This window comes from Hypomesus nipponensis, chromosome 9, assembly GCF_054491055.1.
Source record: "Hypomesus nipponensis isolate SF chromosome 9, ASM5449105v1, whole genome shotgun sequence".
Lineage (NCBI taxonomy): Eukaryota > Metazoa > Chordata > Actinopteri > Osmeriformes > Osmeridae > Hypomesus > Hypomesus nipponensis.
The window spans coordinates 14594957-14620953 of record NC_140369.1 but is presented as its reverse complement, the minus strand read 5'-3'; the positions used below and the strand labels follow the sequence as shown (position 1 = coordinate 14620953).

General features: G+C 39.2%; 5 protein-coding genes and 2 pseudogenes across 10 annotated transcripts; 1 reads left to right on the top strand and 6 right to left on the bottom strand.

Annotated features, from left to right (window-relative positions):
* Nucleotides 1-963: 963 nt before the first annotated feature.
* LOC146273096 (transcription factor HES-5-like) lies at nucleotides 964-1564 on the bottom strand. The gene is made up of 2 exons (XM_084705526.1): nucleotides 1502-1564; nucleotides 964-1386 (listed from the first exon to the last, which is right to left on the bottom strand). The coding sequence occupies exons 1-2, from the start codon at nucleotides 1562-1564 to the stop codon at nucleotides 964-966; spliced, it is 486 nt and encodes a 161-aa protein (XP_084561652.1).
* Nucleotides 1565-4105: 2541 nt separating this feature from the next.
* On the top strand, nucleotides 4106-7933 carry LOC146273094 (transcription factor HES-5-like). Of its 3 annotated transcripts, none has more exons than XM_084705550.1 (3): nucleotides 4106-4132; nucleotides 7310-7399; nucleotides 7511-7933. In XM_084705550.1, the coding sequence occupies exons 2-3, from the start codon at nucleotides 7337-7339 to the stop codon at nucleotides 7931-7933; spliced, it is 486 nt and encodes a 161-aa protein (XP_084561676.1). In that variant the 5' UTR covers nucleotides 4106-4132; nucleotides 7310-7336. The 3 variants fall into 3 exon arrangements, with proteins under 3 accessions (XP_084561676.1, XP_084561678.1, XP_084561675.1); XM_084705552.1 differs by lacking the exon at nucleotides 4106-4132 and having other exon boundaries at nucleotides 7281-7399; nucleotides 7511-7682; nucleotides 7776-7933; XM_084705549.1 differs by lacking the exon at nucleotides 4106-4132 and having other exon boundaries at nucleotides 7337-7399.
* On the bottom strand, nucleotides 5304-5811 carry LOC146273095 (uncharacterized). Its single transcript, XM_084705836.1, has 2 exons — nucleotides 5669-5811; nucleotides 5304-5551 (listed from the first exon to the last, which is right to left on the bottom strand). The coding sequence occupies exons 1-2, from the start codon at nucleotides 5715-5717 to the stop codon at nucleotides 5304-5306; spliced, it is 297 nt and encodes a 98-aa protein (XP_084561962.1). The 5' UTR covers nucleotides 5718-5811.
* Nucleotides 7934-10818: 2885 nt separating the features above from the next.
* Nucleotides 10819-11476, bottom strand: LOC146273093 (transcription factor HES-5-like; annotated as a pseudogene).
* A 3309-nt stretch (nucleotides 11477-14785) lies between these two features.
* LOC146273092 (transcription factor HES-5-like) lies at nucleotides 14786-15386 on the bottom strand (annotated as a pseudogene).
* A 3526-nt stretch (nucleotides 15387-18912) lies between these two features.
* LOC146273091 (transcription factor HES-5-like) lies at nucleotides 18913-19565 on the bottom strand. 2 transcript variants are annotated; one of them, XM_084705535.1, is made up of 3 exons: nucleotides 19447-19565; nucleotides 19164-19335; nucleotides 18913-19070 (listed from the first exon to the last, which is right to left on the bottom strand). In XM_084705535.1, the coding sequence occupies exons 1-3, from the start codon at nucleotides 19507-19509 to the stop codon at nucleotides 18913-18915; spliced, it is 393 nt and encodes a 130-aa protein (XP_084561661.1). In that variant the 5' UTR covers nucleotides 19510-19565. The 2 variants fall into 2 exon arrangements, with proteins under 2 accessions (XP_084561661.1, XP_084561660.1); XM_084705534.1 differs by having other exon boundaries at nucleotides 18913-19335; nucleotides 19447-19509.
* A 3418-nt stretch (nucleotides 19566-22983) lies between these two features.
* On the bottom strand, nucleotides 22984-23595 carry LOC146273090 (transcription factor HES-5-like). 3 transcript variants are annotated; one of them, XM_084705509.1, is made up of 3 exons: nucleotides 23518-23595; nucleotides 23235-23406; nucleotides 22984-23141 (listed from the first exon to the last, which is right to left on the bottom strand). In XM_084705509.1, the coding sequence occupies exons 1-3, from the start codon at nucleotides 23578-23580 to the stop codon at nucleotides 22984-22986; spliced, it is 393 nt and encodes a 130-aa protein (XP_084561635.1). In that variant the 5' UTR covers nucleotides 23581-23595. The 3 variants fall into 3 exon arrangements, with proteins under 3 accessions (XP_084561635.1, XP_084561634.1, XP_084561633.1); XM_084705508.1 differs by having other exon boundaries at nucleotides 22984-23178; nucleotides 23266-23406; XM_084705507.1 differs by having other exon boundaries at nucleotides 22984-23406; nucleotides 23518-23580.
* Between the last annotated feature and the right edge of the window lie 2402 nt (nucleotides 23596-25997).

The following is a 25997-nucleotide window of genomic DNA, read 5'->3' as shown; positions in this document are numbered from 1 at the left end:
ACAAGGTGCTCTGAGAATAGAGAACCAATATTGAACAACAATTGTTTTTTGAACTCAAACAGTTAATAAACAGCAAATAGTGTTCTCTTTTCTTCATGTATTGTAAAACATGCCTATTAGGAACTGAAACAGAGTAGAGGAAATATATTGAACATCTGTCTTTACGAAAGACACATTGAACTATTTAAAATAAACAGTTAGTTTACAGAGAAAAGAATGTTCTCCTTTCTTCATACATATAAAACATATGCATAATCAGTACTCTAACAGAGTAGAAGATAGATATTAAATGTCTGTCTTACAAAAACAGTACATTTACAGAGAAAACAATGTCCTCCTTTCATCATACATATTTAAACACATGCATAGGTACTGTACTCTAAAGGAGTAGAGGAAAAATATTGGAGAACTATCTTTTTGAAAGACTTAGATCTGTCCAACATGAACAGAAGTTTGGAAGAAAACTTGATATTTTTCAATAGAAATTATTCATAGTCTGAGTAAATATATTGATCTTGAAACAGATCAGTTAACAATAATCACAGAAAGATGATAACAGTGATACCCATGTTGGGTAAATAATCCTCATGGAGGAACAGTGATAATGTATCACTTACTGTAAGTTTACATAGAAACAAACTGGTGCAAACTTCACAGAGATGCACATCAAAATGAATACTACAAAAAATGTAGTGTGAAATTCAGGATTATCCTGAAGAGATTTGTTGACCTTTGAACAGATCAGGGGAAATCTCAAAGAGATTCAATGAATAATGCCCAGTTTGGGTAAATGTCCTTACAAAGAACCATAAAAGCTTCAGATCGTAATGATCAATAACAAAATCAGCAATCGTTCTGTTCATACAGAACATCTTCATCTTCACTTGTCAATAATGTTGTTAGCAATGTTAATCTCTGACCAACATGGTCATGTCTGGGAGTAGAGCTGCATTCTGTAGGTCTCTACCAGGGTCTCCAGGGGGCGCTGTTAACTGGACTCTTCTCTTTACTGATGCTGTGCTGTGCTGGGGAGCTCAGCTGAGGCAGGTCAGTCTCCCTCCTGTTCTTATCAGAGGATGACTGCTGGCTCTGGAAGTGGCTCAGCAGTCTTCTCTGGGACTCTGTCTCCATCTCCTCCTTGGACAGGAAGTGCACCATCTCTTGGACACACCTGGAGTGACCCTGATTGTTAGGTGCAGAGCAGGAAGAGGAGCTGATTGGTTGCAGGCGGCTCAATAAAGAAACTGTCATCTCCAGGATGTCAGCTTTCTCCAGCTTGGAGTCAGGCGGCTGGTTGAGGAGTTCTGGACCCAGGAGAGACTTGAGCTGCTCAATGCTGCTGTTGATACGATCTCTACGTAACTTCTCCACCTGTGGCTTTCTTAGCTGCAAAAGAAAGAGAGGAAACACATTAATAACCTGATTCTGGAGTGTAACATGAATGAAGATCATTACTATTTAGCAGTTGATTTAAGTCTGTGACATTGGGTCTTCAATTTACCTTGTTGGTGAGAGTTAGGTGCTCCTCAGAGTAGGTTCTTGCTGAAGTGACTGTAGGAGTCATGGCTGGATCTCTGTGTTGTAGAGTTCTCTGTGTAGAGTGAATCTGATTTCTACTGGCTTGATCCCTCATATATATAGTCCCACATTTCCATATGAATGTGTGAGTCTTAGGCTGGTTGGAGTTTCTCACAGTCTGCAGCCAATGGGAGAGCTTGGGAGGACAATAGTCACATCTCAGGGGAGCAGGTGGAGGGCTGGGGGGGTGATGGAGAGAGACTCACAGAGCGCTGTGTGGATCTGGGAAAGTGGTGACCCTGTAAAGAGATCAGATCTGCTGCCTGATGTTGGGATCAATGACTCTGACAGAGCACACGCTCATCATCTCAACACACGTGTGAGACATTCTTTTAAATGAGATCGTACAGTGTCACCTGATCATCAACTATGACAAAAATGAACAACCTTCAATGATCTATCATTGATAAAGTCACATTATATGGAATTATTCTGAATGTATCTTGATGTTAAGTGTTTCCGTATAGCATGTGATGCAAATCATTATTTTGAATTATTTTTTTATTCATATACCTTCAAAAACATGTCATGATTTAAAATAAATCTAAGAAGCTCATGTTGTCAGGTTCATCATTTTTAAATTTGTTTTAAGGGAAGTCCATTTTAGTCCAGGAAGTCTCTCAACCCTTTAAGATTGTTTATTTTCAGGGAGGTATTAGCCATCTTGAGGTCCAGATGTAGCAGATGTGTTGAGTGTCTTGTAGTGTGAGTAGAGAACTGCTCTGAGTTTCCCACACTGAGTCCTGTGTCCTGTGGTCAATGTACTACAAAGAGGTTCAGGACATTGAATGGAGCTTTAGTGACGCTATCGGCTCTGTGTTGTAGAATAGACAGAGCCTGACGTCACAGACCATCTGGAGGGAAAAATGTCTGGCTTGTTTTCCCTCCTTTTTTCTTCTCTACTTTGGTCACCTGCAATTCTTTCACTTCTACAGTTATATTCCAATAAATATGATCTTCAATGTATTTGTTACATGCCATCATACACTTCCAATACAACAATAAAGTATCAATATAAATATATATGTACATCTATCTATCTATATCTATATCTATATCTATATATATATATATATATATATATATATATCTATATATATATATATATATCTATATATATCTATATATATCTATATATATATATATATATATATATATATATATATATATATATATATATATATATATATATTGTAGCAACCCAGGAGACTTGAAAGCCCGATACACCATAAAATAGGACTCAGACACAGGGTTTAACATAAATGGGTTTTTACTTAATGGTTTCAGGGTAAGGGTAGTGGGACAAACTTTAAATTAGGGGTCTTCCCATCCGGGGTTTGTGGTCCTTCACGGAGTGCAGTTCTGGGGGGTCAAAGCAGAGGGAAAGGTTGATAGCAACGCTCCTCCAGGGTTGTCTCTCTGGTTCTCTCTCCCCCTGCGGCCTTGGGCTGGCTCCCCTTTAAGCCCTGGCCTGATTGCCTGATGGGCCATGTGCCCAGTGGTTGCAGCACTTCGACTGGCAGGTAGACTCCCTCTATCACCACCCCCAATTGAAGTTGACGGACCCGCCTTTGGGGTCGGATTGTCTGGTCTGACTTCCCTGGTTTGCTACAATATATACTTTTATATATATATATATATATATATATATATATATATATATATATATATATATATATACTTGCTTTGCATGGCAGTACAAATATACTCAACCACAATGTCCGAATGGTAATGAGGTTCCACGGAACTGTGACTGCTCTCTCCGGAGCTTTCCCACACTTTGCCTATTGAGGGAGCTTCTACAGAACAATGGAAGTGTGCCTTGTTCAATGCTAATTCATCTCCCCAAGGGAGCAGGCTTGGCAGCTCGTTAGTTAAATGTGACCCCAGGCCTGAATCCATCAGGAGCGTGCTCAAATTACCAGCAACATCAGAACTACTTGAATCCCTTGACTAGCAACGTGATTATTTATTGATGAAACCTTGAATAAACGTTTGAAGCAGCTTGTTTTTGTTTATTGGTTGAAAATAAAGTTGTTTTTTTCATTAAATGAGACATGCATCAAAACTAGAATGATTACTTATTGTAATATTGCACTGCTGACATTTACATCACTATTGAGTTCAAATCCCAACCTTGATCAAATCCCATTTAGCTATTATGGTCATCAAACCACCTCTGTTACATGTTCATACAACTGGGGATGTCTTACTCTATACAATGTAGGGCAAGACTAGCACATAACCATAATATATATATCACCTTATTTTGCAGACAAATATATCCAGCGTAGATTCAATGGTGGAATTTGTAAAGGCATCCTCTTGATCTGTGGTCAAATATTCTATGACTGAGCTACCTATCCCATACATCATCTCTGTGTCAGGAGGAGAGGCCGGGTCACTCCTGTATAGAGTATCAGGGCCCTACTTGTCTGGACATGCTTGTCTGGACATGCCTGTCAGGATAATATTCTTTGCACACGCCTCCTGATGTGCAGATTTTCTGTATACATGAAGCTTGTGTCTCAGTGAGGTTAAGAGGTCGCTCCGTGTGCCCCAAGAAGGACACATATAGATCTAGGGATGCACTCTGTGCAACCTCAGGAAAGCGAGGAAGCAGATAATAGTCTCCAAACGTAGTTATGACCGCATCACCTGTGGACCGTGTCCCATGTTCATCATTCGTGGAATGTTTACTGTTTAAGGGCATGTTTTGGTGCTTACTATATCTGTACTCTCCAGCTCATTTATATAATTGCTATCTGAGAGACATGTTTCTCCCTCATGCTAGGCACTCTGTTGTGGATTGGTGGCATGATCCGACATCGTTGCTAATAAAACCGAGTCAACACTTTTATATTGTCGTGCGTCCTTGGCCTGCCTTGACAGACAACTCATCCTTACACCTCTCCATTGCCTACCGACTGCCCTGTGATGACCAGGACTGCAGGTAGGTGTTTGGCAAATGGACACATTCCTCAATGCTTCTCTAGTCTTCTGAGACAGCTTGTTATTTTCTGGGATTTTATAATCAAAAGAGTACCAATAACCTGACAAACATATTTACATTTATTATCATTTTTATTAAGTATCTCATGAATGACATTTTGTAATGCACGTCAGTGTACACTATTACGTAGTAATTCAAATTAAATTAAAACAATATGTTTAGATATTCATACTCGTAATACTTCCCCTATACATAAAGGCCACGCGGTATTTAGACTATACATCGATTGTTGCCCCAAAAAAGGAGCTGAATCAATATCAGTATATCACATGTTAATGCTCCAACTTCGCTTTGGGGTAGCCAGCACCCCAGTCAATCACAGTCATTTAAACTGTGAGGCGAAAACAGTGAGTCTGTTCTGGTCTGTCAAGTTTCCATTATCAAACTACATCAGACCACCTCAGCAAAACGTGTCTTTCTTACAGAAAGAATAGAGCAGTACAACTGCTTCAAAAAACACAACAATGCATTGTGAAAAAAACAAAGTTTACAATTCAGTCAAATAAGAGAAAAAGGCTGTGTAGATCGTCTGGCTCCCGCATGAAAGCCAAGGTCATGGTTTTCAAGACGACCACGAAGTTGTCTTCATAAATCAAGATCAGTGCAATCTCAAGGGCAGCTCAATGTCTCTTTAGTAATGTCAAGTCCCAGTCCCAGTCTGTGGTAGCAGCACTGCCAGGTGCATTCAGGGCACAGAGGCTTTTTCTCCAGGTCACTGCTGGAGGCACAGGGGAGCCAGGTCGTCTTCTGAGCCAGGGAAGAGACGCAGGATGTCCCTGGAGCACTTGGAGTAGCCGTTGTGGGACAGCAAGGCCTTCCTCAGAGTGAAGAATGAGGCTGTCTTCTCCAGGAGGTCGGAGGTAGGGATCCCGTTGTGGAGATGTTCTGCCAGAATGGCCTTCAGCTTCTCCACTCCAATGCTGCACCTCCTTTCCAGCATGTTGAGTTTACACCTGATAACAAGACAACTGTCAACACCTCCTCACTCACACCCAACTTCCTGTTCTCTTTGACAGCATATCTGTCTAGGACAGAAGGATGTTGTTAAGTGAACTTACCTGAGGTGCACCTGGGGCTGTTGCTCCTTCAAGCTGTCCTGAAGAGTGATGTCCAGGTAGGCTGACATTTTCTGATTATGGTCTGAGCTGGCAGCTTTGCTAGAAATGAGTCAAAATTGTACTTTTGGTGTCCTTCGTCAAAAGTTGTTCAGAGGACTAGACTTGAAGTGGCCGCTTGCTGGACTCAGTTGATGTTGCTTGCCTTGTGGATGTTCAGAGGACCTTCACTAGAGAGCTCTCAATCTCCTCTCTGTATTTATGGTCATTCTGTTTCATGTGTCAAGATCTTCAGCCAATCAGAGAGCTCTAATCTAGGGACAATAGTCTGTGGGAATAGAATGACAGGTGGGAAGTTGCTTCCCAAGCCATATGGTAATAAGGTCTGTCAGGCTAATTCCTGGGAAAGTATCTGTGCTAGGACTAAGTCTGTACCATATAGTAATGCTTTACAGTGATGTCCAAACCCACACACTGATGTGTTCATGTGATTCATATTCTGGACCTTTAGAAAGCAAACATATACATATGTATATTTATAACAATTAATAAAAACGATGCAGTTGATGGGAAGCAAAAGAGCACTTTTTATAATAAAAAGTTATTAAATAATGTATTTAAATGGTTCAGACATTTACTTTGTTTTGTTTGTGAGGTGAGTTATAAGTGATCCAGATGGCAGTGGGGATCACACTGCCTCCTAGCCCAGCCTGAATCCTGCATGGGAACAGTCTGAAGGCTTTGTGGGAACAGACACACTTCTATTGTCTGGGGGGTTGAGCAGGCTGCATACAGAAGTGTGGGAAGCCGTGTGTCCCTGTGGCTCCCAGCCCCAGAGAGAGGAGGGCGTGTGACTGGGGCATGCTCAGCCTTGTGCAGGGAGCCAGCTGTGGAAGCTGAAGGCAAGGAAGTGTGCTGCCTGGGGCTGCAGAACTCACAGGAGGAAACCAGCACCAGCTCACAGCTGCACAGGCCAGTAGAGGCACAGTACCTGGGAGCCCAAGGCAGTTCAATACAGGGAGCTCAGAGCTACTCAATACAATCTGAAATGTGAGTGGATATAAGAGAGAAACGGATTTGATATTCACAGCAAAAAGCACCCATTGGTGTATTTTCATTAAAAGTGGTGAACAAAAAATGTTAATGGATGTTTATGGAAAAACGATGATGAAAATGAACAATTATGAACATTTACTTCAGCATTGAATCAGATATTTTGTATTGGTATATCTTCTAATGCACCATGAAGGTAAAAAAAAAATTATATTGAAGGGATATCAAGAGGATCAAATATTTGTGGCTGAGGATTAGGTTACATTGTACGATCTCATGTAAAAGAGCTGAGCCAGTATCACACGTGTGTGTTGAGATGATAAGCGTGTGCTCTGTCAGAGTCATTGATCCCAACATCAGGCAGCAGATCTGATCTCTTTACAGGGTCACCACTTTCCCAGATCCACACAGCGCTCTGTGAGTCTCTCTCCATCACCCCCCCAGCCCTCCACCTGCTCCCCTGAGATGTGACTATTGTCCTCCCAAGCTCTCCCATTGGCTGCAGACTGTGAGAAACTCCAACCATCCCAAGACCCACACATTCATATGGAGATGCGGGACTATATATAGGAGGTATCAAACCAGTAGAAATCAGATTCACTCTACACAGAGAACTCTACAACACAGAGATCCAGCCATGACTCCTACTGTCACTTCAGCAAGAACCTACTCTGAGGAGCACCTGACGCTCAACAACAAGGTAAATTGAAGACCCAAAGTCACAGACTTATATCAACTGCTAAATAGTAATGTTATTCATGTTACACTCCAGAATCAGGTTATTAATGTGTTTCCTCTCTTTCTTTTCCAGCTAAGAAAGCCACAGGTGGAGAAGTTACGTAGAGATCGTATCAACAGCAGCATTGAGCAGCTCAAGTCTCTCCTGGGTCCAGAACTCCTCAACCAACCGCCTGACTCCAAGCTGGAGAAAGCTGACATCCTGGAGATGACAGTTTCTTTATTGAGCCGCCTGCAGCCAATCAGCTCCTCTTCCTGCTCTGCACCTACCAATCAGGGTCACTCCAGGTGTCTCCAAGAGATGGTGCACTTCTTGTCCAAGGAGGAGATGGAGACAGATTCCCAGAGAAGACTGCTGAGCCACTTCCAGAGCCAGCAGTCATCCTCTGATAAGAACAGGAGGGAGACTGACCTGCCTCAGCTGAGCTCCCCAGCCCAGCACAGCATCAGTAAAGAGAAGAGTCCAGTTAACAGCGCCCCCTGGAGACCCTGGTAGAGACCAACAGAATGCATCTCTACTCCCAGACATGACCATGTTTATCAGAGATTAACATTACCAACAACATTATTGACAAGTGAAGATGAAGATGTTCTGTATAAACAGAACGATTGCTGATTTTATTATTGATCATTACGATCTGAAGCTTTTATGGTTCTTTTTAAGGACATTTATCCAAACTGGGCATAATTCATTGAATCTCTCTGAGATTTCCTCTGATCTGTTCAAAGGTCAACCAATCTCTTCAGGATAATCCTGAATTTCACACTACATTTTTGTGGTATTCATTTTGATGTGCATCTCTGTGAAGTTTGCACCAGTTTGTTTCTATGTAAACTACAGTAAGTGATAGATTATCACTGTTCCTCCATGAGGATTATTTACCCAACATGGGTATCACTTATATCATCATTCTGTGATTATTGTTAACTGATCTGTTTCAGGATCAATATATTTACTCAGACTATGAATAACTTTGAAATATTTCTGTTGAGGAAAATCTAGTTTTCTTTGTCAAACTTCTGTTCATGTTGGACAGATCTTTGTCTTTCGAAAAGATAGTTTTTTAATATGTTTCCTCTACTCTGTTAGAGTACAGTACCTACTCAGCATATGTTTAAATATGCATTGTGAAAGGAGAACATCATTTTCTCTGTAAATGTACTGTTTATCCTAGACAGATCATTGGCCTTTTGTAAAGACAGATGTTTAATATCTATCCTTTCCTCTGTTAGAGTGCTTATTATGCACATGTTTTACATGTGTGAATAAAGGAGAACATTACTTTGTTCTACTGTAAACTAACTGTTTATGTTAAATAGTTCAATGTGTCTTTTGTAAAGACAGATGTTCAATATATATCCTCTACTCTGTTAGAGTATGTTGTGTCTTGGAGACGTGTCCAAGTTATATTGTGATGTTTAATCACTCTGTCTGCCTCATGTTGAGGTATCTATGATGATGTGACTCTCTGAGTCAAGTTGAATAAATACAATCAACTGAATCTTTCTGGTCCTTGTTCCATTTTCCTTCTCTTTGATGATAACAATATGTTTTTTGCAGTGCATTCAGCTGTATGTTACAGTGATTATAAAAATATGGTGACAGTCTTCTAAGCATTAAACATAAGCTTTTACCATGTCATCCACAATCTCAGCCTTTATCAGTCATATCAAGAGTAAGCCCAGCAATTTAATTATCTCAAATCCAAGATCATATTATACAAATAAAACATGGATTTAAAATATATATTTTTTCGATTATTTGTGTTTGGAAGATCGTTTGGAAATCGTCTTTCAAGACGACTATTCTCATCTACCGTCTACTAGAGTACTTATTAGACATCCCCTGTATGTTTTAATGTATCTATGGATAAGATGCTAATGCTTGGCTAATGCAAAAGTCAACGTTAATAATAACTCGCAATACTTAAAAAAACACCGATCAACTGAATCTTCTGAAAGGTTTAAATAGGATTGCCATTTTTGGTATGTCTTTGTTGTGACAAAGAGAATAAAATCATTTACGTAAGTTGAACAAATCTTTGTTAATGTAACAGTTCAGTGTTGTCAATATTATTTGGTGGATTTCTGTCATTGGTGCTGGGAATGCTAATGTGTAGTGCTATTACTGGTATTAGCATTATAACGTGGAAACAATGCTATTGATTAAAGGAGTAGTTTTGAATGAAGATACATGATGTACAGATTTATAACAAATATAATGATAATTCTATAACCTTGATACGACTGATATAGGCTCAGATTGTCTAAATAAAATGTATGCTTTGACTAACGAAAGAACAGGATAATGTAAATAGATTTACTAACTAGAAGTACTAATACTATTAATTAAAAGGGGAATATTGCACAAGGACAAAAACGTTTCAGTGGATTGTATTTATTCAATTTGACTCAGAGAGTCACATCATCATAGATACCTCAACATGAGGCAGACAGAGTAATTAAACATCACAACATAAATTGGACACATCTCCAAGACACAAGGTACTCTAACAGAGTAGAGGATATATATTGAACATCTGTCTTTACAAAAGACACATTGAACTATTTAACATAAACAGTTAGTTTACAGAGAAAGGAATGTTCTCCTTTCTCCACACATATTTAACATATGCATAATACGTACTCTAACAGAGTAGAGGAAAGATATTGAACGTTTGTCTTTACAAAAGGCAAAAGATCTGTCTAGCATAAACAGTAAGTTTACAGAGAAAATAATGTTCTCCATTCATCATGCATATTTAAACATATGCTGGGTAGGTACTGTTCTCTAACAGAGTAGAGGAAATATATTATCCTGAAGAACTATCTTTGGAAAGATCTGTCGAACAAGAACACAATTTTGACAAAGAAAACTCGATATTCCTCAATAGAAATATTAGTTATTCATAGTCTGAGTAAATATATTGATCCTGACACTGATTGATTAACAATAATAACAGAAATATGCTATAAGTGATACCCATGTTGGGTAAATACTCCTCATGGAGGAACAGTGATAATGTATCACTTACTGTAAGTTTACATAGAAACGAACTGGTGCAAACTTCACAGAGATGCACATCAAAATTAATAATACAAAAAATGTAGTGTGAAATTCAGGATTATCCTGAAGAGATTTGTTGACCTTTGAACAGATCAGGGGAAATCTCAAAGAGATTCAATGAATAATGCCCAGTTTGGGTAAATGTCCTTACAAAGAACCATAAAAGCTTCAGATCGTAATGATCAATAACAAAATCAGCAATCGTTCTGTTCATACAGAACATCTTCATCTTCACTTGTCAATAATGTTGTTGGCAATGTTAATCTCTGACCAACATGGTTATGTCTGGGAGTAGAGCTGCATTCTGTAGGACTCTACCAGGGTCTCCAGGGAACGCTGTTAACTGGACTCTTGTCTTTACTGATGCTGTGCTGGGCTGGGGAACTCAGCTGAGGCAGGTCAGTCTCCCTCCTGTTCTTATCAGAGGATGACTGCTGGCTTTGGAAGTGGCTCAGCAGTCTTTTCTGGGACTCTGTCTCCATCTCCTCCTTGGACAGGAAGTGCTCTTCTGAATCTCTTGGACACACCTGGAGTGACCCTGATTGGCAGATGCAGAGCAGGAAGAGGAGCTGATTGGCTGCAGGTGGCTCAATAAAGAAACTGTCTTCTCCAGGATGTCAGCTTTCTCCAGCTTGGAGTCAGGCGGCTGGTTGAGGAGTTCTGGACCCAGGAGAGACTTGAGCTGCTCAATGCTGCTGTTGATACGATCTCTACGTAACTTCTCCACCTGTGGCTTTCTTAGCTGGAAAAGAAAGAGAGGAAACACATTAATAACCTGATTCTGGAGTGTAACATGAATAACATTACTATTTAGCAGTTGATGTAAGTCTGTGACATTGGGTCTTCAATTTACCTTGAAGGTGAGAGTCAGGTGCTCCTCAGAGTAGGTTCTTGCTGAAGTGACTGTAGTAGTCATGGCTGGATCTCTGTGTTGTAGAGTTCTCTGTGTAGAGTGAATCTGATTTCTACTGGTTTGATACCTCCTATATATAGTCCCACATCTCCATATGAATGTGTGAGTCTTGGGCTGGTTGGAGTTTCTCACAGTCTGCAGCCAATGGGAGAGCTTGGGAGGACAATAGTCACATCTCAGGGGAGCAGGTGGAGGGCTGGGGGGGTGATGGAGAGAGACTCACAGAGCGCTGTGTGGATCTGGGAAAGTGGTGACCCTGTAAAGAGATCAGATCTGCTGCCTGATGTTGGGATCAATGACTCTGACAGAGCACACACTCATCATCTCAACACACACGTGTGATACTGGCTCAGCTCCTTTACATGAGATCTTAAAGTGCGACCTAAACTTTTGCTATTAGAATCATGAAAAATGGAGACTTGTCATTGATACAATTATACGTTCTGCAATCATGATGAACTTATTAAATTAAGTTGAATTGTTTTGTAAAGCACATGATATAGACAGTTTGTTTACTGTACAATCTTTATCTATTCATATAACATTTGGAAAATGGTATCAATTAAAACAATTCTATGAAGCTCATGTAGATGATATAATATACATAATTATTTGAATGAGTTTTTAAGGTAAGTCCACTTTAGTCCAGGAGGTCTCTAAACTCTTGAAGATTGTTTATTTTCAGGGAGGTGTTAGCCATCTTGAGGTCCAGATGTATATGTTGAGTGACTTGTAGTGTGAGTAGAGAACTGCTCTGAGTTTCCCACACTGAGTCCTGTGTCCTGTGGTCAATGAACTACAAAAGAGGTTCAGGACACTGAATGGAGCTTTAGTGAGGCTTTTGGTTCTCTGTTGTAGAAGAGACAGAGCCTGACGTCACAGACCATCTGGTCACCTGGAGGGAAAGAACACCACTGGCTGAAATTGTTGCTAATAATCACAACAAACATTTACACAGTTAATATATCAATAATTACAAATAGTTATTATAAAATAGCAGCAACATAATAGTCTCAAGTGTATTGTGTCAGTTTTATCACATAAACGCTTGGTGTTAGTTAAATATGAACACTCTTCTTCTGTACATGTTTGACATTCTGGGATGACAGATGACATCAGCCTGAAATGCCATTGAAGAATAATTGTTATTCCTCCTCCTAAAGTGTGCCAATTCCCCATAGAGACAGTCTGGTGGTGTTGAGACTAAGGATGCTAAAGACACTGAACTGTGACTCTGCTCTCCAGAGCTTTCCCATTATCTGCTCATTATATACAGTAGAATGAGGTAAATACTAATATGTGAAAATAAAGTAAATTTGTTGATTTGTTTGTTTACATCTGAACACATAAAGGGGTTGTTCTTGTCATTATGAACCAGCACCTGACTGTAGAGTACTAAGCTTTGCAGTGTAAACAAACTATTCTTCATTTCAGAATGGCATATACCCGATAAAGTGAGGTAGATGTTACAATCAATTAAATGACTGTAAGATTGTGTAACAATCAAATACCTACAGGGTTGTGTAACTTGTAGTCTGGATGGTTCTACATGGCTAAACGGTGTTAAATGAATTACATCACAGGTTTGATTGCATGAAAAGGTAAATAATGATGTATTTTATAAAAGCTACATCAGACACAGTTTAAATGGTTTAAACAGTCTAAATGATGCTTTATATTTTGCTTATCAAATTGGGATATATGTCCAACCCTAAAGTGCATAGCAGTTTTGCAATTCATGTAAGAATATTGTTGAGAATGGAGACTCCCCCCCTCTCCTTCTCTCCGACCTCTAACCTCAAGGACTGGGGTCTGTATATATTGTCCCATAGGGGGTCTGTGAGTGAGTTTTCCTCAGTTTCCCACACCCTGCTTTCAATTAAGGAACAATAGAAGTGTGTCTTATTGCGCATCACGTCAGCTTTGGAGGATGACCTCATTGCTGAGGAAACAGTAGCAAAGAAATTGCAGCTCTAAACAATAAAAAGAACGATGAATTCAAAATCTGCGAAATACCGAAAGCAAATTCTGAAACTAAATGCATTCACATGTGATGTATGGTATGTGCAAAAAACTGTTATACATACATCCCCATGAATTCACAACAAAATATTTTGTTAAATACATTTCCCATGAGTAGGTTTGTAATTTCAGTTGTAAATATGTCTTGACAAATAAGAAGAAAATGATATAAACCTTCTTGAACAATGTCTAAAACTAAAGAAAAGTTAATACTTTGTAAGTAGAAATGTTGATCATTTTCAATTCTCATGATTTTTGTATATTCTCAATCAGTTCTAAGATCCATGGTCAGACATTCAACTGGGCCAATGATGAAAAATAGACAAGCTAAGAGACACAGAGATTCAGTTGATTGTATTTATTCAACTTGACTCAGAAAGTCACATCATCATAGATACCTCAACATGAGGCAGACAGAGTAATTAAACATCACAACATAACTTGGACACGTTTCCAAGATACAAGGTACTCTAACAGAGTGGAGGATATGTATTGAACATCTGTCTTTACAAAAGACACATTGAACTATTAAACATAAACAGTTAGTTTACAGAGAAAGGAATGTTCTCCTTTCTTCATACATATAAAACATATGCATAATAAGTACTCTAACAGAGGACAGGATAGATATTAAACATCTGTCTTTAAAAAAGGTAAATGATCTGTCTGGCATAAACAGTACATTTATAGAGAAAATAATGTTCTCCTTTCACAATGCATATTTAAACATATGCTGAGTAGGTGCTGTACTCTAACAGAGTAGAAGAAACAGATTAAAGAACTATCTTTTTGAAAGACAAAGACCTGTCCAACATGAACAGAAGTCTGACAATGAAAACATAATATTCCTCAACAGAAATATTTCAAAGTTATTCATAGTCTGAGTACATATATTGATCTTGAAAAATATCAGTTCACAATAATAACAGAAAGATGATAACAGTGATACCCATGTTGGGTAAATACTCCTCATGGAGGAACAGTGATAATGTATCACTTACTGTAAGTTTACATAGAAACAAACTGGTGCAAACTTCACAGAGATGCACATCAAAATGAATACTACAAAAATGTAGTGTGAAATTCAGGATTATCCTGAAGAGATTGGCTGACCTTTGAACAGATCAGAGGAAATCTCAGAGAGATTCAATGAATAATGCCCAGTTTGGGTAAATGTCCTTAAAAAGAACCATAAAAGCTTCAGATCGTAATGATCAATAACAAAATCGGCAATCGTTCTGTTCATACAGAACATCTTTATCTTCACTTGTCAATAATGTTGTTGGTAATGTTAATCTCTGATCAACATGGTCATGTCTGGGAGTAGAGCTGCAGTCTGTAGGTCTCTACCAGGGCCTTCAGGGGGCGCTGTTAACTGGCCTCTTCTCTTTACTGATGCTGTGCTGTGCTGGGGAGCTCAGCTGAGGCAGGTCAGTCTCCCTCCTGTTCTTATCAGAGGATGACTGCTGGCTTTGGAAGTGGCTCAGCAGTCTTTTCTGGGAATCTGTCTCCATCTCCTCCTTGGACAGGAAGTGCACCATCTCTTGGAGACACCTGGAGTGACCCTGATTGGTAGGTGCAGAGCAGGAAGAGGAGCTGATTGGCTGCAGGCGGCTCAATAAAGAAACTGTCATCTCCAGGATGTCAGCTTTCTCCAGCTTGGAGTCAGGCGGCTGGTTGAGGAGTTCTGGACCCAGGAGAGACTTGAGCTGCTCAATGCTGCTGTTGATACGATCTCTACGTAACTTCTCCACCTGTGGCTTTCTTAGCTGGAAAAGAAAGAGAGGAAACACATTAATAACCTGATTCTGGAGTGTAACATGAATAAAGATCATTACTATTTAGCAGTTGATGTAAGTCTGTGACATTGGGTCTTCAATTTACCTTGTTGTTGAGCGTCAGGTGCGCCTCAGAGTAGGTTCTTGCTGAAGTGACAGTAGGAGTCATGGCTGGATCTCTGTGTTGTAGAGTTCTCTGTGTAGAGTGGATCTGATTTCTACTGGTTTGATATCTCCTATATATAGTCCCACATTTCCATATGAATGTGTGGGTCTTGGGCTGGTTGGAGTTTCTCACAGTCTGCAGCCAATGGGAGAGCTTGGGAGGACAATGATGAATGTGGGGCAGCCTCATGCTCAGTGTCCTTATTGCTGGAGGACAATAGTCACATTTCAGGGGAGCAGGTGGAGGGCTGGGGGGGTGATGGAGAGAGACTCACAGAGCGCTGTGTGGATCTGGGAAAGTGGTGACCCTGTAAAGAGATCAGATCTGCTGCCTGATGTTGGGATCAATGACTCTGACAGAGCACACGCTTATCATCTCAACACACACGTGTGATACTGACACACCTTAATGTTATATTTTCCGATGTAACGTAACCTTCAGTTATGAGAAGCATGCATACATGGAGTTTTCTTCTATACTTTTTTTAAGTAAAATTTCAAGACATGATGGTGAGTTCATTATAATCACAATCAGTCCTTATAAAAGCATGTGAGACAGTTGGTTTGTTTGAATTTCAAATTTACTGCCATACCTCTTTAAAAAAAGGAATGATTCCAAATAAATCTAAGAAGCTCATGCAGTCAATGTCAGGTAGATACTTTTTAAAATTAGTTTTTAGTTTAGTCCATTTCAGTAAAAGTGGTCTCTAAACACTTTACGCTTGTTTATTTTCAGGGAGGTGTTAGCCATCTTGAGGTCCAGATGTAGCAGATGTGTTGAGTGTCTTGTAGTGTGAGTAGAGAACTGCTCTGAGTTTCCCACACTGAGTCCTGTGTCCTGTGGTCAATGAACTACAAAAGAGGTTCAGGACACTGAATGGAGCTCTAGTGACGCTATTGGCTCTGTGTTGTAGTATAGTCAGAGCCTGACGTCACAGACCATCTGGCCATCTGGAGTTAAAGAAAACACCACTGGCTGATACTGTGGGATACTCACCACAACTAGCATTAATAAAGTTAGAGTGATACAAAAAACAATATCATAAAACAACCACAAAGTAAAGTACTACCAGTTTTATATTCTCAGTTTGGTCACACATTTTTTGGGTGTTAGTTAAATATCAAAACCCTTCTTGTGTACATGTATGACATTCTTGGCTGACAGATGACATCAGCCTGAAATTCCTTTGAAGGATAATTGTTATTCCTCCTCCCAAAGTGTTCCTATTCCCCATAGAGACAGTCTGGTGGTGTTGAGACTAAGGATGCTAAAGACACTGAACTGTGACTCTGCTCTCCAGAGCTTTCCCACAGTCTGCTCATTGAGGGAGCTTCTACAGAACAATACACGTGTGCCTTGTTCAATGCAAATTTATCTCCATCCAAGCAGTTACCAATGACCCCATCCCTGGCTGAGCTGCAGGAGGTAAATACATTGGTATAGAATGAGTTAAATAGTTAAATGTGAGGATAAGGTAACTTTGTTGATGTTTGTTTACATCTCAACCTATTAAGGTGTCTGTTCCTGCTATTATGAACCAGCACCTGACTGGTAACAATCCAATACCCACAGAGTTGTTTATCTTGTAGCCTAGATGGTGCTACAAGCTTAAGTCTGAGAAATGCCACAAAAATACATGTTTGATCAGAAAAAAACATTGATTAAAATATATGACATACAAACAACTTCACAGAGAATTTATAAGTTTAAATTTTCTAAATCAGGTGTTTTGTTTTATTCATCAAAATCAGATTGTTGTCCAACCCTGAAGTGCTAAATATTTTTGTATTGAATGTAAAAGAAGGTCTAGAATGGAGCACCCCCCCCCCCTCTCTCTCCTTCTCTCTGACCTCTAAACTCCAGGACTGGGGTCTGTATCTATTGTCCCTTAGGGGGTCTGTGAGTGAGTTTTCCTGAGTTTCCCATACCCTGCCTTCAATTAAGGAACAATAGAAGGTGTCTTATTGCACAACTCATAAGATATGAAGGATGACCCCTCTGTACAATCTGGAGTACAATACAATGAAATTGTTTTTTGAGCTTTATCTGTGAGTACTGATAAAAGGCTGCTGATATGTATTTGAAAAACCTTCAACTTAAAGAGTAAAACAGTTATGAAGTCATAAAGATTTATCACACTGAAGCAGTTTAGATCTAAAAACGATTAATATTTTTTCTCAAGAATGTGTGATCCTGTTCATCCTTTTTAACCACAAATATTGTAACTTAATTGAAGCATTTCAAACTTACTTTCATTTTAATATTATCATCAAAACAGTGCTATATTTGTTTTTGTTCGAATGTATCTTGGTGATAAATATATTTACCTAGCTCTCAAAAATACAAGGTCATCAGGCTTGCATTATTGAATGTACTGTATATTTGATTTTGACCAGCAAAAGGTGAACCTAAAACCTTTGTAATATGTCAGGTAATTATTACTATCATTTGAGCAGTCTACTGAAAGCATCATCAAGTTACCATGATGCCAAACAAGAAAAGAGGAGTTTTGCACAAGGACCAGAAAGATTCAGTTGATTGTATTTATTCACCTTGACTCAGAAAGTCACATCATCATAGATACCTCAACATGAGGCAGACAGAGTGATTAAACATCACAAAATAACTTGGACACGTCTCCAAGACACAAGGTACTCTAACAGAGTAGAGGATATATATTGAACATCTGTCTTTACAAAAGACACATTGAACTATTTAACATAAACAGTTAGTTTACAGAGAAAAGAATGCTCTCCTTTCTCCACACATATAAAACATATGCATAATACGTACTCTAACAGAGTAGAGGAAAGATATTGAACGTCTGTCTTTACAAAAGGCAAAAGATCTGTCTAGCATAAACAGTAAGTTTACAGAGAAAAAAGTGTTCTCCTTTCATCATACATATTTAAACATATGCTGAGTAATTACTGTTCTCTAACAGAGTAGAGGAAACATATTAAAAACAATATTTTTGAAAGACAAAGTTCTGTCCAACATGAACAGAAGTTTGACAAAGAAAACTAGATTTTCCTCAACAGAAATATTTCAAAGTTATTCATAGTCTGAGTAAATATATTGATCCTGAAACAGATCAGTTAACAATAATCGCAGAATGATGATATAAGTGATACCCATGTTGGGTAAATAATCCTCATGGAGGAACAGTGATAATGTATCACTTACTGTAAGTTTACATAGAAACAAACTGGTGCAAACTTCACAGAGATGCACATCAAAATTAATACTACAAACATGAAGTGTAAAATTCTGGATTATCCTGAAGAGATTTGTTGACCTTTGAACAGATCAGAGGAAATCTCAAAGATTCAATGAATAATGCCCAGTTTGGGTAAATGTCCTTACAAAGAAACATAACAGCTTCAGATCGTAATGATCAATAACAAAATCAGCAATCGTTCTGTTCATACCGAACATATTCATCGTCATTTGTCAATAATGTTGTTGGTAATGTTAATCTCTGACCAACATGGTCATGTCTGGAAGTAGAGCTGCAGTCTGTAGGTTTCTACCAGGGTCTCCAGGGGGCGCTGTTAACTGGACTCTTCTCTTTACTGATGCTGTGCTGGGCTGGGGAACTCAGCTGAGGCAGGTCAGTCTCCCTCCTGTTCTTATCAGAGGATGACTGCTGGCTCTGGAAGTGGCTCAGCAGTCTTCTCTGGGAATCTGTCTCCATCTCCTCCTTGAACAGGAAGTGCACTATCTCTTGGAGACACCTGGAGTGACCCTGATTGGTAGGTGCAGAGCATGAAGAGGAGCTGATTGGCTGCAGGCGGCTCAATAAAGAAACTGTCATCTCCAGGATGTCAGCTTTCTCCAGCTTGGAGTCAGGCGGCTGGTTGAGGAGTTCTGGACCCAGGAGAGACTTGAGCTGCTCGATGCTGCTGTTGATACGATCTCTACGTAACTTCTCCACCTGTGGCTTTCTTAGCTGCAAAAGAAAGAGAGGAAACACATTAATAACCTGATTCTGGAGTGTAACATGAATAACATTACTATTTAGCAGTTGATATAAGTCTGTGACATTGGGTTTTCAATTTACCTTGTTGGTGAGAGTCAGGTGCTCCTCAGAGTAGGTTCTTGCTGAAGTGACTGTAGGCGTCATGGCTGGATCTCTGTGTTGTAGAGTTCTCTGTGTAGAGTGAATCTGATTTCTACTGGTTTGATACCTCCTATATATAGTCCCACATCTCCATATGAATGTGTGGGTCTTGGGCTGGTTGGAGTTTCTCACAGTCAGCAGCCAATGGGAGAGCTTGGGAGGACAATAGTCACATCTCAGGGGAGCAGGTGGAGGGCTGGGGGGGTGATGGAGAGAGACTCACAGAGCGCTGTGTGGATCTGGGAAAGTGGTGACCCTGTAAAGAGATCAGATCTGCTGCCTGATGTTGGGATCAATTACTCTGACAGAGCACACGCTCATCATCTCAACTCACACGTGTGATACTGGCTCAGCTCTTTTACATGAGATCTTAAAGTGCGACCTAAACTTCAGCTATCAGAATCATAAAAAATGGAGACTTGTCATTGATACAAACATACGTTCTGCAATCATGATACATTTATTAAATTAAGTTGAATTGTTTTGTAAAGCACATGATATAGACAGTTTGTTTACTGTACATTCTTTATCTATTCATATAACATTTAGAAAATTGTATCAATTAAAAAAATTATATGAAGGTCATGTAGTATATATAATATACATCATTTTTTAAATTAGTTTTTAAGGTAAGTCTACTTTAGTCCAGGAGGTCTCTAAACTCTTGAAGATTGTTTATTTTCAGGGAGGTGTTAGCCATCTTGAGGTCCAGATGTAGCAGATGTGTTGAATGTCTTGTAGTGTGAGTAGAGAACTGCTCTAAGTTTCCCACACTGAGTGCTGTGTCCTGTGGTCAATGTACTACAAAAGAGGCTCAGGACACTGAATGGAGCTTTAGTGAGGCTTTTGGTTCTCTGTTGTAGAAGAGACAGAGCCTGACGTCACAGACCATCTGGTCACCTGGAGGGAAAGAACACCACTGGCTGAAATTGTTGCTAATAATCACAACAAACATTTACACAGTTAATATATCAATAATTACAAATAGTTATTATAAAATAGCAGCAACATAATAGTCTCAAGTGTATTGTGTCAGTTTTATCACATAAACGCTTGGTGTTAGTTAAATATGAACACTCTTCTTCTGTACATGTTTGACATTCTGGGCTGACAGATGACATCAGCCTGAAATTCCTTTGAAGGATAATTGTTATTCCTCCTCCTAAAGTGTGCCAATTCCCCATAGAGACAGTCTGGTGGTGTTGAGACTAAGGATGTTAAAGACACTGAACTGTGACGCTGCTCTCCAGAGCTTTCCCACACTCTGCTCATTGAGGGAACTTCTACAGAACAATACAAGTGTGCCTTGTTCAATGTTAATTCTTCTCCCTCCAAGCAGCTACCTACGACCCCACCCCTGGCTGAGCTGCAGGAGGTAAATACATTTATATAAAATGAGGTAAATACTAATATGTGAAAATAAAGTCAATTTGTTGATTTGTTTGTTTACATCTGAACACATAAAGGGGTTGTTCTTGTCATTATGAACCAGCACCTGACTGTAGAGTACTAAGCTTTGCAGTGTAAACAAACTATTCTTCTCTTCAGAATGGCATATACCCGATAAAGTGAGGTAAATGTTACAATCAATTAAATGACTGTAAGATTGTGTAACAATCAAATACCTACAGGGTTGTGTAACTTGTAGTCTGGATGGTTCTACATGGCTAAACGGTGTTAAACAAATTACATCACATGTTTGATTGCATGAAAAGGTAAATAATGATGTATTTTATAAAAGCTACATCAGACACAGTTTAAATGGTTTAAACAGTCTACATGATGCTTTATTTTGCAAATCAAATTGGGATATATGTCCAACCCTAAAGTGCATAGCAGTTTTGCAATTCATGTAAGAATATTGTTGAGAATGGAGACTCCCCCCCTCTCCTTCTCTCCGACCTCTAACCTCAAGGACTGGGGTCTGTATATATTGTCCCATAGGGGGTCTGTGAGTGAGTTTTCCTCAGTTTCCCACACCCTGCTTTCAATTAAGGAACAATAGAAGTGTGTCTTATTGCGCATCACGTCAGCTTTGGAGGATGACCTCATTGCTGAGGAAACAGTAGCAAAGAAATTGCAGCTCTATACAATAAAAAGAACAATGAATGCAAATTCTGCGAACTACAAGGCATATTCTGAAACTAAATGCATTCACATGGGATGTATGTATGTGCAAAAAACTGTTATACATACATCCACATGAATTCACAACAAAATATTTTGTTAAATACATTTCCCATGAGTGGGTTTGTAATTTCAGTTGTAAATATGTCTTGACAAATGAGAAGAAAGTGATATAAACCTTCTTTAACAATGTCTAAAACTAAAGAAAAGTTAATACTTTGTAAGTAGAAATGTTGATCATTTTCAATTCTCATGATTTTTATATATTCTCAATCAGTTCTAAGATCCATGGTCAGACATTCAACTGGGCCAATGATGAAAAATAGACAAGCTAAGAGACAGAGAGATTCAGTTGATTGTATTTATTCAACTTGACTCAGAAAGTCACATCATCATAGATACCTCAACATGAGGCAGACAGAGTAATTAAACATCACAACATAACTTGGACACGTTTCCAAGACACAAGGTACTCTAACAGAGTGGAGGATATGTATTGAACATCTGTCTTTACAAAAGACACATTGAACTATTAAACATAAACAGTTAGTTTACAGAGAAAGGAATGTTCTCCTTTCTTCATACATATAAAACATATGCATAATAAGTACTCTAACAGAGGACAGGATAGATATTAAACATCTGTCTTTACAAAAGGTAAATAATCTGTCTGGCATAAACAGTATATTTACAGAGAAAATAATGTTCTCCTTTCACAATGCATATTTAAACATATGCTGAGTAGGTGCTGTACTCTAACAGAGTAGAAGAAACATATTAAAGAACCATCTTTTTGAAAGACAAAGATCTGTCCGACATGAACAGAAGTCTGACAATGAAAACATAATATTCCTCAACAGAAATATTTCAAAGTTATTCATAGTCTGAGTAAATATATTGGTCTTGAAACAGATCAGTTCACAATAATCACAGAAAGATGATAACAGTGATACCCATGTTGGGTAAATACTCCTCATGGAGGAACAGTGATAATGTATCACTTACTGTAAATTTACATAGAAACAAACTGGTGCAAACTTCACAGAGATGCACATCAAAATGAATAATACAAAAATGTAGTGTGAAATTCAGGATTATCCTGAAGAGATTTGTTGACCTTTGAACAGATCAGAGGAAATCTCAGAGAGATTCAATGAATAATGCCCAGTTTGGGTAAATGTCCTTACAAAGAAACATAACAGCTTCAGATGGTAATGATCAATAACAAAATCAGCAATCGTTCTGTTTATACAGAACATCTTCATCTTCACTTGTCAATAATGTTGTTGGTAATGTTAATCTCTGACCAACATGGTCATGTCTGGGAGTAGAGCTGCATTCTGTAGGTCTCTACCAGGGTCTCCAGGGGGCGCTGTTAACTGGACTCTTCTCTTTACTGATGCTGTGCTGGGCTGAAGAGCTCAGCTGAGGCAGGTCAGTCTCCCTCCTGTTCTTATCAGAGGATGACTGCTGGCTTTGGAAGTGGCTCAGCAGTCTTCTCTGGGAATCTGTCTCCATCTCCTCCTTGGACAGGAAGTGCACCATCTCTTGGACACACCTGGAGTGACCCTGATTGGTAGGTGCAGAGCAGGAAGAGGAGCTGATTGGCTGCAGGCGGCTCAATAAAGAAACTGTCATCTCCAGGATGTCAGCTTTCTCCAGCTTGGAGTCAGGCGGCTGGTTGAGGAGTTCTGGACCCAGGAGAGACTTGAGCTGCTCAATGCTGCTGTTGATACGATCTCTACGTAACTTCTCCACCTGTGGCTTTCTTAGCTGGAAAAGAAAGAGAGGAAACACATTAATAACCTGATTCTGGAGTGTAACATGAATAATATTACTATTTAGCAGTTGATGTAAGTCTGTGACTTTGGGTCTTCAATTTACCTTGTTGTTGAGCGTCAGGTGCTCCTCAGAGTAGGTTCTTGCTGAAGTGACAGTAGGAGTCATGGCTGGATCTCTGTGTTGTAGAGTTCTCTGTGTAGAGTGGATCTGATTTCTACTGGCTTGATATCTTCTATATATAGTCACACATTTCCATATGAATGTGTGGGTCTTGGGCTGGTTGGAGTTTCTCACAGTCTGCAGCCAATGGGAGAGCTTGGGAGGACAATGATGAATGTGGGGCAGCCTCATGCTCAGTGTCCTTATTGCTGGAAGACAATAGTCACATCTCAGGGGAGCAGGTGGAGGGCTGGGGGGGTGATGGAGAGAGACTCACAGAGCGCTGTGTGGATCTGGGAAAGTGGTGACCCTGTAAAGAGATCAGATCTACTGCCTGATGTTGGGATCAATGACTCTGACAGAGCACACGCTCATCATCTCAACACACACGTGTGATACTGACACACCTTAATGTTATATTTTCCGATGTAACGTAACCTTCAGTTATGAGAAGCATGCATACATGGAGTTCTCTTCTATACTTTTTTTAAGTAAAATTTCAAGACCTGATGGTGAGTTCATTATAGTCACAATCAGTCTTTATAAAAGCATGTGAGACAGTTGGTTTGTTTGCATTCCAAATTTACTGCCATACCTCTTTAAAAAAAGGAATGATTCCAAATAAATCTAAGAAGCTCATGCAGTCAATGTCAGGTAGATACTTTTTAAAATTAGTTTTTAGTTTAGTCCATTTCAGTAAAAGTGGTCTCTAAACACTTTACGCTTGTTTATTTTCAGGGAGGTGTTAGCCATCTTGAGGTCCAGATGTAGCAGATGTGTTGAGTGTCTTGTAGTTTGAGTAGAGAACTGCTCTGAGTTTCCCACACTGAGTCCTGTGTCCTGTGGTCAATGAACTACAAAAGAGGGACACTGAATGGAGCTCTAATGACGCTATTGGCTCTGTGTTGTAGTATAGTCAGAGCCTGACGTCACAGACCATCTGGCCATCTGGAGGTAAAGAACACCACTGGCTGATACTGTGGGATACTCACCACAACTAGCATTAATAAAGTTAGAGTGATACAAAAAACAATATCATAAAACAACCACAAAGTAAAATACTATCAGTTGTATATTCTCAATTTGGTCACACAATTTTTTGGGTGTTAGTTAAATATCAAAACCCTTCTTGTGTACATGTATGACATTCTTGGCTGACAGATGACATCAGCCTGAAATGCCTTTGAAGGATAATTGTTATTCCTCCTCCCAAAGTGTGCCTATTCCCCATAGAGACAGTCTGGTGGTGTTGAGACTAAGGATGCTAAAGACACTGAACTGTGCTCTGCTCTCCAGAGCTTTCCCACACTCCGCTCATTGAGGGAGCTTCTACAGAACAATACACGTGTGCCTTGTTCAATGCAAATTTATCTCCATCCAAGCAGTTACCAATGACCCCATCCCTGGTTGAGCTGCAGGAGGTAAATACATTTGTATAGAATGAGTTAAATAGTTAAATGTGAGGATAAGGTAACTTTGTTGATGTTTGTTTACATCTCAACCTATTAAGGTGTCTGTTCCTGCTATTATGAACCAGCACCTGACTGGTAACAATCCAATACCCACAGAGTTGTTTATCTTGTAGCCTAGATGGTGCTACAAGCTTAAGTCTGAGAAATGCCACAAAAATACATGTTTGATCAGAAAAAAACATTGATTAAAATATATGACATGAAAACTACTTCACAGAGAATTTATACGTTTTAAATTTTCTAAATCAGGTGTTTTGTTTTATTCATCAAAATCAGATTGTTGTCCAACCCTGAAGTGCTAAATAGTTTTGTATTGAATGTAAAAGAAGGTCTAGAATGGAGCACCCCCCCCCCTCTCTCTCCTTCTCTCTGACCTCTAAACTCCAGGACTGGGGTCTGTATCTATTGTCCCTTAGGGGGTCTGTGAGTGAGTTTTCCTGAGTTTCCCATACCCTGCCTTCAATTAAGGAACAATAGAAGTGTGTCTTATTGCACAACTCATAAGATATGAAGGATGACCCCTCTGTACAATGTAGAGTACAATACAATGAAACCGTTTTTGAGCTTTATCTGTGAGTACTGATAAAAGGCTGCTGATATTTATTTGAAAAACCTTCAACTTAAAGAGTAAAATAGCTATGAAGTCATAAAGATGTATCACACTGAAGCAGTTTGGATCTATAAAAGATGAATACTTTTTCAAAAGAATGTTTGATCATGTTGATCTTTTTTTTTTACCACAAATATTGTACATTAATTGAAGCATTTCAAACTTACTTTCGTTTTAATATTATCATCAAAACAGTGCTATATTTGTTTTTGTTTGAATGTATTCTGGTGGTAAATTAATTTAACTAGCTCTCAAAAATACAATGTCTTCACGCTTACATTATTGATTGTATATTGACTGTGTATTTGATTTTGACCAGCAAAAGGTGAACCTAAAACCTT